Source organism: Papio anubis, chromosome 7, assembly GCF_008728515.1.
Source record: "Papio anubis isolate 15944 chromosome 7, Panubis1.0, whole genome shotgun sequence".
NCBI lineage: Eukaryota > Metazoa > Chordata > Mammalia > Primates > Cercopithecidae > Papio > Papio anubis.
This window is the reverse complement of record NC_044982.1, coordinates 142,548,941-142,569,400: the sequence shown is the minus strand read 5'-3', so window position 1 is coordinate 142,569,400 and position 20,460 is coordinate 142,548,941. Positions and strand designations below refer to the sequence as shown.

The 20,460-nt window shown below is 39.5% G+C and overlaps 1 protein-coding gene across 4 annotated transcripts in view; it reads left to right on the top strand.

The window, feature by feature from the left end:
* Positions 1-20,460, top strand: part of CTDSPL2 (CTD small phosphatase like 2) — a 110,786-nt gene that overhangs the window by 66,379 nt on the left and 23,947 nt on the right. For all 4 annotated transcript variants that reach the window (XM_009210062.3, XM_003900867.5, XM_003900866.4 and 1 more), the window contains exons 3-8: positions 552-690; positions 2,850-2,999; positions 7,369-7,584; positions 13,462-13,540; positions 14,107-14,218; positions 17,121-17,207. In XM_009210062.3, the coding sequence (XP_009208326.1) occupies positions 552-690; positions 2,850-2,999; positions 7,369-7,584; positions 13,462-13,540; positions 14,107-14,218; positions 17,121-17,207 (783 nt within the window). The remainder of the gene's footprint in view (positions 1-551; positions 691-2,849; positions 3,000-7,368; positions 7,585-13,461; positions 13,541-14,106; positions 14,219-17,120; positions 17,208-20,460) is intronic.

Genomic DNA, 20,460 nt, shown 5'->3' with positions numbered 1-20,460 from the left:
TTGTTAAGGGATAGACTCTATGCTATTTATTCTGACATATTTATTCTGACAATTAAATAATTGAGGTAGGCAGTGGGGGTGTGGCAGTGCCAGGCCCCACCTTTATCCCCACCCCCTATTTTTGGGCAATATGTGACTTGCCAGCACATTCAGTGGGGCTGTCTCTCCTACCCTGAGTCGCTTAAGGAAATGATCTCTATTCTTTAGGACAGTTCTAAAAATGAGGGGAAGCATTTGAAGATTCAGAGCACATTGAATACTTCAATATTTTGATAGCATGGAAAACTTAATGGACCTTGGGGAAGGGATCTGAATTATGGGGATGCTGTAATTATATTTGTATATTGTAATTGCATTCATACTTTTACAACCCTGTCAACATTTTTCTGTGTTTTCTACTACTGTTTGGTATTACCTATAATTGCATTTTGTTTTTCCTGGATATGAAAAGCAGAGGAAAGTATATTATACCATATTTTTTCATTTTAATATTGTAACCTATAAGGCAGAATGACTGTGCTTAGTGTGTTTTTTTTCTCTTATATCTTAAGGAAGAGAGAGAAAATCCTTCAAAACGGAGTAGAATTGAACGTGATATAGATAACAATTTGATCACGTCAACACCAAGAGCAGGAGAAAAACCTAACAAACAGATATCTCGAGTAAGACGGAAAAGTCAAGTAAATGGAGGTTTGTTAATATTTAGATACTGTTTTATTTAGGTGTAAGCAGAGATCTCACCTGACACATTTCTTACCTATTTTTAAAAATCTACTTTGTGGCCGAGTGCAGTGGCTCATGCCTGTAATCCTCACATTTTGGGAGGCCGAGGTCGGCGGATCATTTGAGGCCAGGAATTTGAGACCAGCCTGGCCAACATGGCGAAACCCTGTCTCTATTAAAATCACACACAAAAAATTAGCCAGGCGTGGTGGTGCATGCCTGTAATCTCAGCTACTCAGGTGGCTGAAGGTTGAGAATCGCTGGAACCTGGGAGGCGGAGGTTGCAGTAAGCCGAGATTGTGCCACTGCACTCCAGCCTGGGTGACAGAGTGAGACTCTGTCTCGAAACAAAACAAAACTACTTTGAGTAATTTTTGCCTTAACTTTGTAATCTTTGTATTATTAGTAACATGAAGTGAAATTAAAATGTGCTAATTTGAATCTTACTTTGAATTAAAGTAAGTAAAGGTAGAGTAACTATATACCTTTGTGCTGTTTAGCATAAAAATGTATGTGGGTCAATATTTTGGACATCTAATAAACTCATTTCTTAAAGCAATAATAATTGTGACTTAATTTAATTGAAATACGTATCAAATTTCTTCCTAGATTATTCTACTTAAAAGCTCAGAGGGGACTTGTATCACTTAGTCTCAACTAGGGGTGATTTTTTTCCTCCAAGGGACATTTGTCAATATCTAGAGACCTTTTTGGTTGTCACAACATGTGGAAGGGTGGCTACTAGGGTCTAGCAGGTGGATGTCAGAGATGTTAAACATCCTACAATACGCAGGACAGCTCTTCAAAACAAAGAATTATCAGACTGAAATGACAATAGTGCCACTGTTAATAAACTCTGTCAATACCTTGTTGTATAGCAGAGAAACTCCTCCAAGTCAAAAAGAAGGAGAAAAACATTAAGGAAAAGCAGAGACAGCTATACAGAATAACACTTCAGAGCAGCAGTCCCCAACCTCTTGGCACCAAGGACCAGTGTTGTGGAAGACAGTTTTTCCACTGACAGTGATGAGAATGGTTTCAGGATAAACTGTTCCATCTCAGATCATCAGACATTAGATTCTCATAAGGATCGCACAACCTAGATCCCTTGCATGTGCAGTTCACAATAGGGTTCATGTTCCTAAAAGGATCTAATGCAGCAGCTTATCTGCAGATAAGGTAGTAGAGGCAGAGCTCAGGCGTTAATGCTTGTGCACCTCCTAATAGGCTGCGGACTGGTACCAGCAAGTATGGGGTTAGGGACCCCTGCTTTAGAGTATGGAGTACTGTTTTAACCAATGCTATCTTAAACACAGCTGCAATTTCTCCCCTTGTCTCTGCCCAGTGCAATAATATATCTTTATTGTTAGAAAAAACAAACCAGGAGGGAGAAAAAGACTGAGACAAGACAAGGGGGACAAAATAGAGAAAGAAACAAGTTAGAAGAACCAAAGCAAAGAAGGAAATAAGTGTTGTAGACATCAAAAGTTGTGGAAAGTCAGAGGATGATTAATTAGAACAGTTGATTGATTTTACTTTTATATTTTTAAAAGATCTGTGGAACATTTTCATTTACAGGAAACTTAAAATTATTCTCCCTAGCCACTCTGAGATGGTGCCTCAGTATCCATAAGTAATTTTTGACACTGCTATATATAGCCTTCTGCTTCAGTAGAGTTATGTTGCCTCTATTCATTTAGTTGTCATTCATTAGATAGAAACAGATGTGAGGGAAGATTTTATGAATTAGAACTATCCCAGAATGCAAACAAAAATAAAATTATTTGTGTTTTAGATGGTGGGAGCTAGTTTGCTTGCTTACAAAGAATTTTCTTCATTTTGTGTTATACTGTGTTAATTTGAAGCCTTTCAGTCTATAGGTGTAAATCTATTTTGAAAACACTCAGCAAATGTTAGCGTTATAAACACATTGATACATAAAGAGCATTTGACTTACAAGTAATTTACCTCAGTGTTTCTTTAATAAGCTCTCCTGAACATTAACATTAATTAGCTTTTGTGAAGTATTATGAGGGAAAAAGTTATTTCTGTAATGAATGATTTATAACACATTTCTGAAAGTCAGTGTTTTCTAGATCATGACTCTTTTCTTATTTCTTTTTTAGAAGCTGGTAGTTATGAAATGACAAATCAACATGTAAAACAAAATGGAAAATTAGAAGATAATCCTTCCTCTGGCAGTCCTCCAAGGACTACTTTGTTGGGGACCATATTTTCACCTGTCTTCAACTTTTTTTCACCAGCAAATAAAAATGGTGAGTATAAATTGTTAACTGTGATTTGGGTGTTTTTTAAAAATGCATAGTTTTTTTGTTTTTTGTTTTTTGTTTTTTTTTTGAGATGGAGTCTCGCTCTATTGCCCAGGCTGGAGTGCAGAGGCCCGATCTCAGCTCACTGCAAGCTCCGCCTCCCGGGTTTACGCCATTCTCCTGCCTCAGCCTCCCGAGTAGCTGGGACTACAGGCGCCCACCACCTCGCCCAGCTAGATTTTTGTATTTTTTTTGTAGAGACGGGGTTTCACCGTGTTAGCCAGGATGGTCTCGATCTCCTGACCTCGTGATCCGCCCGTCTCGGCCTCCCAAAGTGCTGGGATTACAGGCTTGAGCCACCGCGCCCGGCCAGTTTTTTTGTTTTTTTGAGACGAAGTCTCGCTTTGTTGCCCAAGCCGGGGTGCAGTGACGTGATCTCCGCTCACTGCAACCTCCGCCTCCCAGGTTCAAGCGATACTTCTTCCTCAGCCTTACAAGTAGCTGGGACTATAGGTGCCTGCCACCACGCCCAGCTAATTTTTTTTTGTATTTTTGGTAGAGACGGGGTTTCACCATGTTGACCAGGCTGGTCTCAAACTCCTGACCTTCAAGTGATCTGCCCACCTCAGACTCCCAAAGTGCTGGGATTACAGATGAGAGCCATCGTGCCCAGCAAAAAAATACATAGTTTTTAAAAAGATCTTTTTGATTTTATTAGCGTATTTTGTCAACGTCTCATGTTTGTTTTCCACCTCATTAATAATATACAGCTCCTTGGGAGCTGGGTGTGGTTTCTGATGCCTATAATCTGAACTCTTTGGGAGGCTGAGACAGGAGAATTGCTCAAGGGCAGGAGTTTGAGACTAGCCTGGGCAACATAGTGAGACCCTGTCTCTACAAAAAAATGTAAAAATTATTCAGGCATGGTAATGCATGCCTGTAGTCCTAGCTACTCCAGAGACTGAGGTGGGAGGAATGCTTCAACCCAGCAGTTTGAACCCAGGAGTTTGAGGCTACAGTGAGCTATGATTGCACCACTGCACTCAAGCTTGGACCGCTGAGTGGGACCCTGTCTCTTAAAAAAGTAAAAGACTGGATTGGCCTTGTCTTCTGGGTTGTGAGGGTAGTGGCTCACAAAAGGCTTGAAAGAAAAGCTGAATTTGGAAAAGTGGCAAAAGGCATTCCAGGTAGAAGGAGCAGCATGAGTAGAGGCCTTGCAGCAGAAAACAGCACAGTGTATTTGAGAGCTGTTTGTAGTTTGTAATTAATGGAGCACTGGATTTGAGAACGGATACAGTAAGAGAGCTATGAGGAAGTCATAGTACAGAGCTAACATATAAGATGATGAACTTTATTCAAGTGTGGGATAATTGAAAGTTGTTGGGTTTTTTCCCCCCAAAGTGAAAGCAAGTTTATTAAGAAAGTAAAGGAATAGGCCAGGCACGGTGGCTCACACCTGTAATCCCAGCACTTTGGGAGGCCAAGGCAGACAGATCATGAGGTCAGGAGTTCAAGACCAGCCTGACCAACATGGTGAAACCCGTCTCTACTAAAGAAAAATACAAAACTTAGCTGGGTGTGGTGGCATGCGCCTGTCATACCAGCTGCTCTAGGCAGGAGAATCCCTTGAACCTGGGAGGTGGAGGTTGCAGTGAGCTGAGATCGCGCCAGTGCACTCCAGCCTGGGTGACAGAGCAAAACACTGTCTCAAAAAAAAAAAAAGAAAGAAAGAAAAGGAATAAAGAATGGCTACTCCATAGGCAGAGCAGCCTGAAAGGTTTTAAATTGGTGAATAATATGATCAGATCTATGTTTTATAAAGATGATCACTTGGGCAATAGTGTGTACGCTAGATTCTGAAGAGGCCATAGGCAGGTAGAACAATTAGTAGACTTGTAGTCGTTCTTGTGAGACTTGATGAGACCTTACTTGTATTAGAGAAGACAGGAAGGATCAGAGAATAGAAAATGGACACATTTTTGATGCAGATTGGAAGTGAAAGAGAATAGAGATGAAGATGACACAAGAGTAGAAGATTCAAGGAAAATAAAGTTCCTGGGAGATAGATAATTGAATGTTATTTGGGCCATGCTGAGTTTGAAATGCCATGAAATAGTTAAATAAAAATATTCAGGCCGGGCGCGGTGGCTCAACACCTGTAATCCAAGCACTTTGGGAGGCCAAGGCGGGCGGATCACTGAGGTCAGGAGTTCAAGACCAGCCTGACCAACATGGCGAAACCCTGTCTCTACTAAAAATACAAAAAAAATTAACCGGGCATGGTGGCACTTGCCCAGCTATAATCCCAGCTACTGGAGAGGCTGAGGCAGGATAATTGCTTGAACCCGGGAGGCCGAGGTTGCAGTAAGCTGAGATTGCACCATTGCACTCCAGCCTGGGCAACAAGAGTGAAACTCCATCTCAAAAAAATAAATAAAAAAAAAAAAAACCAGTAGTAATATTTTCCCCTCATGCTGAAGTAAAGAATCTCTGAAGGTGTGTACATCTCTGAAGGTCTGTACAGAAATAGATATCTGGGGAAGAAGGAGTTGAAGTTTGATAGAGTTTTTTCTTGGAAGGAAGAGATGGTGTCATTAATGAGATAGTTCTAGTGGAAGGGACTTGGGAAGAATAGTGAAGGTTTACAGTGATATTTTCTTTCTCTCTCTCTCCCCCCAACCCCGCCCCCTTCCCTCTCTCCCCACCTCTCTCCCCCACCCCTCTCTTTCCCCCCTTCCCCTTCTCTCTGCCCCCCTCCCCCGCCACCACCTTTCCCTGTCTCTGTGTCTCTGTTTTATTTGGATTATGACTAGTCTTTGTAATTGTATTTTTTGTTCCATAGCTTGGGACTAGGGTCTGAGAAGTCTGTTGGTTACATTGATTCAAGAGGGATTTCTTGATGGATGACAGTGGTGGAATGAGGAATCAAGGATACTGAGGCTGCCAGTTTGACAGTGCGTTTAAGTGATACACCATGAAGTCTAACTAGATGAGGAGGGCTGAGAAGAAGTGTTTGAGGGATGTGTTTGGAATTAGACTGGCCTTTATCAAGTTCGAAGATCACATATAATGGGAGTATGAGATATATAACTTGAGGGTTAGGAGGTTGTGGTAAGTGGTTAACAGAGTATTAGAATTTTAGGCTTCAGAGGTGAAGTTTCTCAGTGTTAATGTCCAGGTTATAGCCATAGTAGTAACTGATATAGAACAGTATGAGTGAAGATAGTTGGAGCTGAAGAGGAGAAGAACTTTGAAGATTAGTCATTGGATGAGTCATTGACATCATCTGTAATAACAACTAGAAAAAATACTGTGTTAAATAGAGCAGTAAACTACTAGCTATGTATTTGTGATTGAGAGGATTCTGGCAGTAGATGGTAAGTGCCAGCAGTGAGGATAAGTGAAGAATTATATAGCCATGTGACATCAGTCTCAAAAGAGCAGACATTTTTTGCACATTAGTGGAAAACCAATGATTGGATAGTAGCAATGGAGGTAAATGAATTCTGATTCAATTCATATATTGGGTATGGGAGAATAAAGAACATTGAGGGAAGGGTATCAGGAAAACCTTTTAGGAAAGAGGTTAAACTTAAAGCAACAAGGGAGAAGGAATGTTCTGTAAGGAAGTTGAGAATATTGAAGATTAATTTTTTTTGTTACTTTTGTTTAAAGTGACATTTGGAAGATTCTAGAAGGAAATGGAAAGACTGGGGATTATTATTATTATTTTTTTAATTGAGACAGGGTCTTGCTCTGTCACCCAGGCTGGAGTGCAGTAGTACGATCACAGTTCACTGCAGCCTTGACATCCTGCTGGGCCCAAGCGATCCTCTCACTTCAGCCTCCTGAGTAACTGCTATCACAGATGTGCACCACCACACCCAGCTAGTTTTTATATTCTTTGTAGAGACAGCCATGTTGCCCAGGCTGGTTTCGAACTCCTGAGCTCAAGCAATCTGCTTGCCGCAGCCTCCCAAAGTGCTGGGATTACAGGCGTGAGTCATCATACCTCGCCCAGTCTTTGTTATTGAGATGGAGGTTTGGCTGAGAAATTATTCTTCTATCTTTTAATTAAAAGGTTCTCATGATTAGGGGAACAGTTAGCTAATTTTTTGATACCTCTGGTTGAAAAATTACAATTGCACACGACTAGGATGCAAAAACTTTGCTCACAAATGTTACTCTAGCCTGTAAGTCTTTGTTCTTCAGTGTTTGAAATAGCTAGCAAAGATTCTCTAAAAAACAAAATCCTCGGCTTTGTTCCTGCAGGAATCATCAGTCTAAGTAAATATATTGTACATTGATGTTGCGTTTAGTTTTTCTAAATAGTTGCATTTTTAAATGGTGATAGTACACTGAATCATGATTTCAGGAACATCAGGATCAGATTCTCCAGGACAGGCTGTGGAAGCTGAAGAAATAGTAAAACAACTTGATATGGAACAGGTGGATGAGATCACTACCAGTACTACTACATCAACTAATGGAGCAGCTTACTCAAATCAAGCAGTTCAAGTGAGACCATCAATAAACAATGGTTTAGAAGAAGCAGAAGAAACAGTTAATCGTGATATCCCACCCCTTACAGGTGAAGAAAATTTCTTTTCTTATACATCTTCATGAGTAGTTGATAAAAAATAATAGTATTTCAAATTTTTTCTTAAATGAGCAGATTATATGCATAGATTTTTCTTCCTGGAAGTTCAGAAAAAATTAAAATTGGAAACAAAACTTTGTCCCAAAAATCCAAAGTCATTTTGAAATTAAAAATTTTTTAAAGATTTTGACTAGGTATTAGTCATTTTACAGTTTAATTATGACCACTAATCTTACTGCTTGGAGAAATTTAATACAACTAACAAAATATATGCTCATGGCCGGGCGCGGTGGCTCAAGCCTGTAATCCCAGCACTTTGGGAGGCCGAGACGGGCGGATCATGAGGTCAGGAGATCGAGACCATCCTGGCTAACCCGGTGAAACCCTGTCTCTACTAAAAAAATACAAAAAACTAGCCGGGCAAGGTGGCGGGTGCCTGTAGTCCCAGCTACTCGGGAGGCTGAGGCAGGAGAATGGCATAAACCTGGGAGGCGGAGCTTGCAGTGAGCTGAGATCCGGCCACTGCACTCCAGTCTGGGCGACAGAGCCAGACTCCGTCTCAAAAAAAAAAAAAAAAAATGTGTGTATATATATATATATATATGTATATGTATATGTATATGTATATATGCTCATGTTTATGAACATCCTTATTATTATTGCACAAGTCTTAGACCCTTATGTCTGAGGTCATTACCTAGGGGCAGTCTCATACCTTCAGATTTGTTTGATTACGTCGATGACATCCCCCCAGAAAGTGCTTCTGTTCCTAGATCTCCCCATATACCTAACTTTGCAGCCTGACTTGGAACCTTATAAAGGCCAAACATAATTATTGGGTTTTGGAGCCAGTTGTCCCTGAAATGTGGAAACACATGGATCAGGAATTTATTACCTCTGAGTACTGTGGTGGATAGACAAGGTACAAGATGGAATTGTGTTCCACCATTCTTAAAAGCAGAAATAAAACTGAAGAAGGCTATCTTCTTATTAGGGCATGGAGATTTTATCTTAAATTTGTTTTGTTTGTTTGTTGTTGTTGTTTATTGTAGTACCAGGTATTTGAGAGAGCCCAGTAAATATATATTAGTTAAGAAACATAGTTTGGGGCCAGGCATGATGACTCAGGCCTGTAACCCAGCACTTCAGGAGGCCAAGGCAGGAGGATTGCTTGAGGTCAAGAGTTTGAGACGAGCCTGGGCAGAAGAGCCAGATGCTGTCTGGGGTGGAGTCTCACTCTGTTGCCCAGGCTGGACAGTGCAGTGGCATGATCTCGGCTCACTGTAACCTCGGCCTCCTGGTTGAAGCAATTTGCCTGCCTCAGCCTCCTGAGTAACTGGGAATACAGGCATGTGCCACCATGCCCAGCTAATTTTTTTTTTTAACTTTTAGTAGAGACGGCATTTCATCATGTTGACCAGGGGGTCTCGAACTCCTGACTTCAAATGATCTGCCCACCTCGGCCTTCCAAAGTACTGGGGTTACAAGTGTGAGCCACTGTGCCTGGCAAAAAAAAAAAAAAAAAAAAAAAATTTAATTAGCTGGGGATGGTGGCGTGTGCCTGTAGTCTTAGTGACTCTGGAGGCTGAAGTGGAAGGATTGCTTGAGCCCAGAAGTTCCAGACTGCTGTGAGCTATGATTGAGCCACTGCAATCCAGCCTAGGCAGCAGAGCAAGATCCAGTCTTGAGAAAGAAAAAAGAAAAAAAGAAGCATAGTTTGGTTTAAGGAAATAGAATATACAGATGGTTCCTGAGTTACAGTGGTTCAGCTTCCAATTCTTCTATTTTACAATGGGTTTATCAGGGTGTTAAATACATTTTGACCTAAGATGTTTGTGACTTATGATGGGATTATTGGGATGTAGCCCCAACATAAGTCTAGGAGCATCTGTACTTCTCTCAGCTATGAAAAGGAAACTTTTAAAAAAGTAATTGACACAGCAGAAAACATTTAAAGAAAATATGATACAATTATGAAATTTCTATATAATGCAATCCAATAATACCAACATGAAGAGACAAGCAGCAAAATAGGAAAGGTTTATTTTAAAGTCATCAAGTGAAAGATTTATATGTATAATGTTAAATTTAGAATTTAAAAATAATACAGAATCTAACAAGCAAATCAATAAAATTACATTCATTCTTTTGTGGGTACTATTTGCAATTTAACCCACCTTTAACCCATCATTTTATGCTTATTACTTTACCCAGTGGTATAAGACTAATGAAGTAAAGTATAGACTAAAGTTCAGGGCTTTGGCTTCCTGTTTGATGTTTGTTCTGTATTTTCATGCTGCTATGTAAGCCTTTGTATTTCTTTTTTCTGACAACTATGAGGATGGAGAAAGGATTTCTGTAACCTTAGTGGTTTCTAGAAGGGAAAATTAAGATATACTGTAGTTGTCACAGTCATTCATTTATTCCCCCAACATTTATGAGCGCCTATTTTTTTGTGATGGGAACTGTTGATGAATTGACTCCTGAGGAGTTTGTGATCTAATTGAAAAGCCAAATATAGAGAAACATCACTATATAGTATGGTGAGTGCTGCTACAAAGAAGTGAGCTAAATGACATGGTATGTCACATTGCAGTTACTCTGATTGGGATGATCATGAGAATATAGATAGAGGCATTTAGTATGAGTGACAAAGTATTCGTTTCCTTAACTTTAAGAACATAGCCAAAGAGAACAAGAAGGTAGGAAGCTGGCAGCTGTGTTACTTTGGACAACTTATTTAAGCTCTTGAGACAGTTTCAAAAACAGTTTTCTTAGCTTTAACATGGTTTTTGTAATACAAAGTTTTGCAGGCTAAATGAGATAAAATATGCAAAATGCTTAGCATATAAACACCTAACAAATATCCTTGGCTGGGTGTCATGGCTCATGCCTATAATCACAGCACTTTGGGAGGCCGAGGTGGGCAGATCACTTGAGCACAGGAGTTCGAGACTAGCATGGGCAATATGGCAAAACCCTGTCTCTACAAAAACAAACAAACAAAAAATTAGCTGGGCTTCATGGCTCGCACACCTATAGTCCCAGCTACTTGAAGGACTGAGGTGGGAGGATTGCTTGAGCCTGTGAGGTCAAGGCTGCAGTGAGCTGTGTTCATGCCACTGCACTCCAGCCTAGGCAACAAAGTGAGACCTGTCTCAAAAAATAATAGTAAAACAAATAAAAATACTCTTTCATTCATCTGAGATTAATAGGAACTTGAAACAGGAAAGTTGTTGGAAGATATATTTTCTTGTGCTAATGAATTATTGGAAGCATAATGTCAGAGATGAACAAAAATTCTGCTTTACATCTGATGTCATCCATTGAACATACACACCACGTTGACTCTGTCTCAAAAGATGTTAACACATGATAATTGCACAAAAGATTAATTTTTGTCTTGAAAGACTTACCATTTCATTTCTATAGAAAGATTATAGAAATTTGTATTGGGTTCCACTTTCAATTTTTATATCTGAGACATTACCTATTTGGCTTATAAGTTACCTTTGTCTTCTTACATTTAAGTTACAGTTATTGTCTTGGAAAATTCCCAGCATGAATTTTTTTTTTTTTTTTTGAGACAGAGTCTTACCCTGTCACCCAGGCTGGAGTGTAGTGGAGCAGTCTTGGCTGACTCCAAGCTCCGCCTTCCGGGGTCACGCCATTCTCTTGCCTCAGCCTCCCGAGTAGCTAGGATTACAGGCGCCCGCCACCGCGCCTGGCTAATTTTTTGTGTTTTTAGTAGAGATAGGGTTTCACTGTGTTAGCCAGGATGGTCTCAACCTCCTGACCTCGTGATCTGCCCACCTTGGCCTCCCAAAGTGCTGGGATTACAGGCGTGAGCCACCGCGCCGAACCAGAAAATTCCCAGCATAATTTCTAAAGCTCTGTCAAAAGCTCTGTCAAAAGATAAGCTCTTAGCTCAAACTGGGAATGAACAATGGCATGCAATATAGAATTACTTCTTGATCATTTTAAGTTGTTTATAAATTAGAAGTAAAATAATAAGTCTCCTAAGGAGTGATTTTGATCAGGTATGGTGGCTCACCAGCACTTTAGGAGGCCGAGGAAGGAGGATCTCTTGAGCCCAGGAGTTCAAGACCAGCCTGGGCAGCATAATGAGACACTTTCTTGTCTCCACAAAAAAATTTTTAAAATTATCCAGGTGTGGTGGTACACCTGTAGTCCCACCTATATGGGAAGCTGAGGCAGGAGGATCTCTGGATCCCACGTCAAGGCCACAGTGTTTGCTCCACTGCACTCCAGCCTGGGCAATAGAGCAGGACGCTGTCTCAAAAAAAAGATTAGAAAGAATGATTTCTGGCTGGCGGAGCCCAGATCGTGCCACTGCACTCCAACCTGGGCAACAGACTGAGACTCCACCTCAAAACAAAAAACGAGAAAATAACAAAATGTCTGCATAAAGTAGCATTTCTTAATTAAATAATTATTATTATTATTATTATTTTTTTTTTTGAGATTAGAGTTTTGCTCTTGTTGCCCAGGCTACAGTGCAGTGACACAATCTCAGCTCACTGCAACCTCCGCCTCCCAGGTGCAAGCGATTCTCCTGCATCAGCCTCCTGAATAGCTGGGATTACAGGCATGCGCCACCACACTCAGCTAATTTTGTATTTTTATAGAGATGGAGTTTCTCCATGTTTGTCAAGCTGATCTCGAACTCCTGACCTCAGGTGATGCACCTGCCTTGGCCTCCCAAAGTGCTGGGATTACAGGCACCCGCCACCACACCTGGCCACATTTCTTAATTTTTTAAGATCATAGTCTTGGCCGGGTGCAGTGGCTCACGCATCTAATCCCAGCACTTTGGGAGGCCGAGGCGGGCAGATCATGAGGTGGGTGGATTATGAGGTCAGGAGATCCAGACCATCTTGGCTAACATGGTGAAACCCCGTCTCTACTAAAAATACAAAAAATTAGCTGGGTGTGGTGGCATGTGCCTGTGGTCCCAGCTACTCGGGAGGTGGGGCTTGCAGTGAGCAGAGATCAGGCCACTGCACTCCAGCCTAGGAGGCACAGCGAGACTCCGTCTCAAAAAAAAAAAAAAAAAAAAAGATCATAGTCTTAAGATTCCTGGGAACATACAATTTTTTTTTAATAAGTCTTCAAAGGGTTCATGAACTTTTTAAAGACTGTTCACAGGCCGGATGCGGTGGCTCACGCCTATAATTCCAACACTTTGGGAGATCGAGGTGCATGGATCACCTGAGGTTGGGTGTTTGAGACCAGCCTGACCAACATGGAGAAACCCTGTCTCTACTAAAATCAGCCAGGCGTGGTGGCACGCGTCTGTAATCCCAGCTGTTCACGAGGCTGAGGCAGGAGAATCGCTTGAACCCGTGGGGTGGAGGTTGCAGTGAGTTGAGGTTGTGCCATTGCACTCTAGCCTGGACGACAGATCGAAACTCCATCTCAAAAATAAAAACTACATTTGGGTCTGTTCTCAGTGTACATTTACTGACTGTGTGTATGTACAAGGCATTTTATGCACTATTACCCCTATAAGAGCACCATGAAATTTTTTGGTGATTACATGTAAACACCATGGATTTTTTGGTGTACATTTTTGTAGTAATAAGTAGTAGATTTTTTCTTAGCTGATAAACATCTTAATTCTAGCCATGATCTGGTTTTCCTTTTTTTGTATAGTGGTCATTTTCCCCTTTAGATCTAAAGTTAGATCTATATGTTAATAAGTTGACTTTTAGGTGTTGTGTACAAATTATTTCTGTCTTTAAAATACACAAGGCTTTAGGAAGATCTTACATAGAAGCAGTAAAAATGTATATTTCATGAAGCATTAAGTAAAAGCAACGTTTTGTCTTTCACTGTGTTAAATAGCACCAGTAACTCCAGATAGTGGTTACTCATCAGCCCATGCGGAGGCCACCTATGAAGAAGACTGGGAAGTATTTGACCCGTGAGTTGCTTTTTTCTCTTTCTTTCCTTTTTGGAGCATGGTAAAAGTAGGTTATATATGTGGATTGGTGGCTAAATAGTATATTGCCAAGATATGTGACCTGTAGGTATTGAAACTTTTACTGGGGCTGGGTGCAGTGGCTCATCCCAGCACTTTGAGAGGCCTAGGCAGGCAGATTGTTTGAGCCCTGGAGTTCAAGACCAGCCTGGGCAACATGGCAAAACCTCGTCTCTATAAAAAAAATGCAAAAACTGGCCATACACGGTGGCATAAACCTGTAGTCCCAGCTATTAGGGAGGGTGAGGTGGGAGGATCACTTGAGCCCAGGAGACAGAGGTTACAGTGACCTGTGATAGAGTGAGATTGTCTCAAAAACAAACAAACAAAAACAGCTGTTACTGATTTACAGATAAACTAATTTGTATATTTTCACTTTTATTAACATCTTTTCTAAGTTTCGTTTTCTGGGTTAACTGCTTTATAGATTTTTAAATGGGCTGAGCTTAGTAATGTTTTATATTTATAAAAAGTAAAATGTTGACATTTTCTTAAAATCTGATTTATAGCTATTATTTCATCAAACATGTCCCGCCACTGACAGAAGAACAACTAAATAGGAAACCTGCTCTTCCACTGAAAACAAGAAGCACACCGGAATTCTCCCTAGTTTTAGACTTGGTAAGTATATTATCTGTGGAAGTAGAGAGAATAAAGGGGTGAAATTATTTTTTAGAATCATACTTATGTTAGCTTTCCCCTTCTTTTGTTGGGATCATGTTTTCCTGAAGGACCAAATATAATTTGGGTCAACTGAATTAACCATATGCAAGACCATAAGCCTTTTCGTATTCTTATTTTTGCATATATGTTATACCAATGCACTTTTTATGAATAGTCTCAAAAGCACAATTTCTTATTTTTTTTTTGAGATGGAGTCTCGCTCTGTCGCCCAGGCTGGAGTGCAGTGATGTGATCTCGGCTCACTGCAAGCTCCGCCTCCCGGGTTCACGCCATTCTCCTGCCTCAGCCTCCCGAGTAGCTGGGACTACAGGTGCCTGCCACCACTCCTGGCTAATTTTTTGTTATTTTTAGTAGAGACAGGGTTTCACTGTGTTAGCCAGGATGGTCTCAACCTCCTGACCTCATGATCCACCCACCTCGGCCTCCTAAAATGTTGGGATTACAGGTGTGAGCCACCACGCGTGGCCCCAATATGATGTCTTGATGTGATTTGAAAATTTGTATTTTAGGGGCTGGGCGCAGTAGCTCATGCCTGTAATCCTAGAACTTTGGGAGTCCGATCTTTGGGCAGAAAGCCAGGAGTTTGAGACCAGCCTGACCAACATGGTGAAACCCATTCTTTACTAAGAATTCAAAAATTAGCTGGGTGTGGTAATATACGCTTGTAATCCGAGCTACTCACGAGGCTGAGGCACAAGAATCACTAGAACCCAGGAGGCGGAGGTTGCAGTGAGCTGAGATCATGTCACCACATTCCAGCCTGGGCAACAGAGCAAGATTCTGTCTCAGGGAAAAAAAGAAAAAAAGATATTTTAGGGTACCAGAAAAGCTTTGAAAACGATTATCTCCTATCGTTTGCTAATGAAATTTAATATATAGTCACGTTTCCCCTCTGCATCTGATTTCGTATTAATTTTGCATTTTTAAAATGTTTACTTTTTTTGTTGTTGTTTTTGAAACGGAGTCTCGCTCTGTAGCCCAGGCTGGAGTGCAGTGGCACAATCTCAGCTCACTGCAACCTCCACCTCCCGGGTTCACGCCATTCTCCTGCCTCAGTCTCCTGAGTAGCTGTGACTACAGGCGCCCGCCACCACACCCAGCTAATTTTTTGTATTTTTAGTAGAGACAGGGTTTCACCGTGTCAGCCAGGATGGTCTCAACCTCCTGACCTCGTGATCCACCCTCCTCGGCCTCCCAAAGTGTTGGGATTACAGGCGTGAGCCACCGCGCCTGGCCATCTGTTTACTTTTTTTAAGGCTAGTAAAACGAAGTAGTGGGATTGGGGAAAGAACTAACTTCTTGATATTAGTAAAAAATGTATCTCATATCATATTGGAAAATATTTTATTATTAAGCATTTGTTACTGGTACCCTATAATTGGAGATGTGGTTTAGTTCTCATAGAAGATTTATTTTAGCCAGGCACAGTGGCTCATGCCTGTAATTCCAGCACTTTGGGAGGCTCTATTCAGCCCAGGAATTTGAGACCAGCCTAGACAACATAGTGAGACCCACGTCTCTACAAGAAATGAATGAACCTGATGGTGAAAGCCTGTAGTCCCAGCTACTCAGGAGACTGAGACAGGAGGATCCCTTGAGGCCGGGAGTTTGAGGCGGCAGTGAGCTACAATTGTGCCACTGCATTGCAGCCTGGGCAACAAAGTGAGATCTCATTTCAATTTTAAAAGGAAAGAAAGAAAATTTATCTAGGTCAGGCACAGTGGCTCACGCTTGTAATCCCAGCACTTTGGGAGGCCAAGTCGGGCAGATACTTGAGTCCAGGAGTTTGAGACCAGCCTGGCCAATATAGTGAAACCCCATCTCCACTAAAAATACAAAAATTAGCCGGGCGTGGTGGTGTGTGCCTCTAATCTCACCTACTTGGGAGGCTGAGGCGGGAGAATAGCTTAATCCGGGGAGGTGGAGGTTGCAGTGAGCCCAGATCGTCTGGTGTTTAGTGAAATTGTATGAAACACAATTTGTGAGATACTGAAACATCTACTTAAAGTAAGATGCTTTATAAAAAGTTGGAGGATGAGGAGTTACATGAACAGAATGTATATTTTTAATAATTAGATTATACACTTACATTTGCTAATTGTAAACAAGTAACATGCATGTGGGTTTAACTGAAAGTTGGTTTGGCAACTACAGAACTCAGAGCCTTGCTTCTCAAACTTGAGCATGTGTCAAAATCATCTGAAGGGCTTCTAAAAACAGACATTGTTGCCAGGCACGGTGGCTCACTCCTGTAATCCCAGCACTTTGGGAGGCTGAGGAATGTTCCTGAGGTCAGGAGTTTGAGACCAGCCTGACCAACATGGTGAAACCCTGTCTCTACTAAAAATACAAGAGTTAGCCAGGCATGATTCCTGGCACCTGTAATTCCTGCTACTCAGGAGGCTGAGGCAGGAGAATCGTTTGAACCCAGTAGGAGGACGTTACAGTGAGCTGAGATAGCTCCCCTGCACTCTAGTCTGGGCAACAGAGGGAGACTCTGTCTCAAAAAGAAAAACAAAACAAAACAAAACAGAGATTGCTGAGACCCATCCCCTCCCCTGAGTTTCTGATCATCAGAAGTGAGGTTAACATTTGCGTTTCTAACTAGTTCTCAGATGATGTTTATTCTGCTTGCTGGCCCAGGAGCTACACCTGAGAACTAGTGACTTTACAAACTCTTATCCCAAATTGCTGTGCCATGTATAGTAATATATTATAAATGTAAAATTCCACATATGCGTGGGTGCTTTAGGTTTTTGGTGATTAAGAATACGTAAAATTATCCTTTGAAGTTTCTTTTACTATCTTGTTTCATTCAATATGTGTTTTTTATTTTAAGGATGAAACACTAGTGCACTGTAGTCTAAATGAGCTAGAAGATGCAGCACTTACTTTTCCAGTCCTTTTCCAAGATGTCATTTATCAGGTAATTAAAATTTTTTTGATGATTTTTGGCCTGATAACATTCTGATTAAAAAAATCTTTTGTATTTTTTTGTGTATGTGACATTAAATGTGTTTTCCTGTAGCTGTATAATGGATTTCATCAACGTTTTAATGATTTATTAACAAAATTAGCATCATGCTAGATATTACATAAAACAACATTAATTTGTTACTCAAAAAATGCTAACTTTCTTACCTTGAGATCTCAGCTAGTTTTGTAATGTGTTTGCCAGCAGGTGGAGGCAGGAGCACTGACATCATAGATCCTCAAGAGGAACTTGCCAGGTTAACTCCTGGTGTTTTTGTTTTTGTTTTCCAAAAATCCAATTAATACAAAGAAAACTCATTCCTTGTTGATCATTTTATTTCCTGTAGTAGTAATGTGGTCTGTGAAAATTACACTTTAGTACATCTCTTTTATAATTAATCTCAGAATTCCAGGACACTCTTCTAGTTACTGCTTTACTTAAGGCCTTTCAGTTTAAGCAATTTCTGTCTCATCTGTGCTGATGGACAGGTAACAGTGCAAAATACAAATATCGTTAACATTTCACTGTGGATTATGTGTGCTGGCCATAGTTTTTACTTTAAGGTTTTCCCATTATTATAAGATTGAGTTAATAATATAAGTGAATACACTTTGAAAATTGCAAAGTGCCTTTTTGTTTTGGAGGTTGTTATTTAACTAGCATTATTGGCATTATATAATAGTTGTTGAAAGATTGGGGATTGAAGTTTGTTGTCTGTCAAGAGGGAGCCAGCCTAAAGATTAACTTAGTAGAGTCACAGAGCATTTGCCATGTGGATGATGAAAAGGTATTTAGTTGTTTATGTGCTCTTAAAGGCAGTTAGAATGTGGTTATAGTTTTCTTGGCAGATAATAGTTTATGTCTCACAGAAACCATGAAATTTAAGAGTTAAATAGAAGTTTGTGGTTCATGGCTACTTTAACCTACTTTGTCTAGTAATGAGTTGTAAGAGAATTTATTTTAGTTGTCAGTTCTAGTTTTAACCTAGGGTAGGTATTGTAGCTATGGCAATAAATATTTGAATACTGAATTCACTTTTTATGTAAGCTGATTTTAGTCCTGATATATAATCAGAGGGTAAGCAAAATATACATAAAATTAAAAGATTTAAAGATTTTTCTGTTCCCTTTCAAAACTGATTATTGTTTGGTTTAAGACAAGTATTTTTCTTAAGACATTTTATATCAAATTGGTTGTTCTTGTTTAGTGGACTTTAAGGACAGGAGTCCTTGTGGCAGATGTAACTAGTGTAGTGATATCTTAGTTTTCTCTTTTAAGCTTGATAACCTTGTTGGGGTTTTTCTTTGTTTTTTGCTTTTGGGTTTTTTTTCATGATTGCATTTGAAAAAAATGGCTTTAAGGCTTTGAATTTGGAAAGGAAAGCTATTAATTGAAAAATATAGATAATGATTTTGAGATGACTTCTTAAGCTTCTAGGTTTGAAATTGAAATTTCTTACAGATGGTTTTTGGTCTGTTTATGTAATTTTTAGTAGTGAAATAAGTAGGTAAATTTGATTCTTCCCTTTTATGAGCATTTTTCTTCAGTATGATCATAAAATTGATTTTTTTCTTACTGCTTCAACCATTTCTGCTTTAACTCTCTTTTTAAAGTTCTTATTGTTTCATGTGGATCTGGATAGTTGTCTTATTTTGAATAAAAAGCTTCTAGCAGCATATATGACTAATTCAAAAACTATATATGTACTGCATCTACCTCTGTGGAATTCAAAGAACTCTTTTTCTTATATATTCTGAATTACACTTGCTGAAACTGAAAAATAAATGATTTAGCCTAAATGAGAGCACAGAGCAGGTAGTTTGAACCTTATAAGCTATAGAGATGATTGCATTTTAATACGATTTAGTTACCGTATCATAGATTTTAGTTACTTTTCAGTAAATTTTTTAGGATATCCGTAGTTAATATTGCGTACATTCCCTTGGATTTCTTGTTTTGGCATAGCCATTCCATCTTTTAAAAAAATAAATGAAGAAATCTTTGGGTTAGGGTTCCCCCAGTTTTCAGACCAGCAAGCTCCCTTTAAACAGGGAATGATGTCTTTTAAACTTTCAGTGGTGTTGTCTCCATCTACTGGCAAAGAAGAAATATACACAAGGGTCTGAGATGATCTAAGAGATTTTGGAGAAACCACATTATTAGGTAAGATGTAACTTAAATATTTAACCACTATACTATGATGTGGCCCACTTAAAGGTAGAAATCTGTAAAGTACTGCATATACTCTTATTTTTTAAAAAAATGTATTGAGGTGAAATTTACATGACAAAATTAGCCATTTTTAAATGAACAGTTCCATAGCGTGTATCTGTATATTCTTGAATGTTAGTTTTATAGCATTTACATATATATGTATATATATTCTATATGTAAAGATCAGATTATTCATCTGAAAGCCAGATGGAGTGTCCTCTTAGGACTTACTTTACGTTTTCTTTCTGTGGTAAATTTGTTATGTTTGACCTATAACTAATTTTAATTCTACATGTTATTTCTGTTTCATTTCAAAATAATTTAAAGTAATTGTATTATATGTTTTAATAATTGTCAATATCAGGGGTTGGCAACCTTTTTCTATACAGTAAATATTTTAGGTTTTGTGGTCCCTGTCATGACTGCTTTTTCTGCTATTGCAGCATGAAAGTAGCCATGGACAATACATAAATGAAAAAGCATGGCTGTGTCCCAGTACAACTTTGTGTACAAAAATCAGTGGCAGGCTGCATTTGGCCAACTGGCCATAGGTTTGCTGATTCCTGGTCTAATAATTATGAGAGTATATACAGTAAATTTACATATTCAAATTATAAGTAATCAAATGTTCATCAAAATTCTTATAAATGTATGTAGAAAATTTAAATTAGATCCACAGTAATCTGGTTGTGGGTCTTTAAAGTTTTTTTAAAATCAAAGTTTGAGGGAAATTTGAGGTGGCCACTACTCACATTTAAAGGATTGCCTGACTTAATGACACATACTCTTCTTCTGGTTGTTATGTAGGAATAAACTTGGTTAATGCAAGTCTTAGAATTTGTAAGCAGGTAGATTATTCTAAAGTAGTACCTTGAGTTGTAATTTGAATTTCATTTCTCTAGGGGATTTAAAAAACCTGAAAGATCTATCTCAAATTAAAATTTGATGTATGTTACTACTGACACTATGTGGAGTAGACAGATTGTAGTTT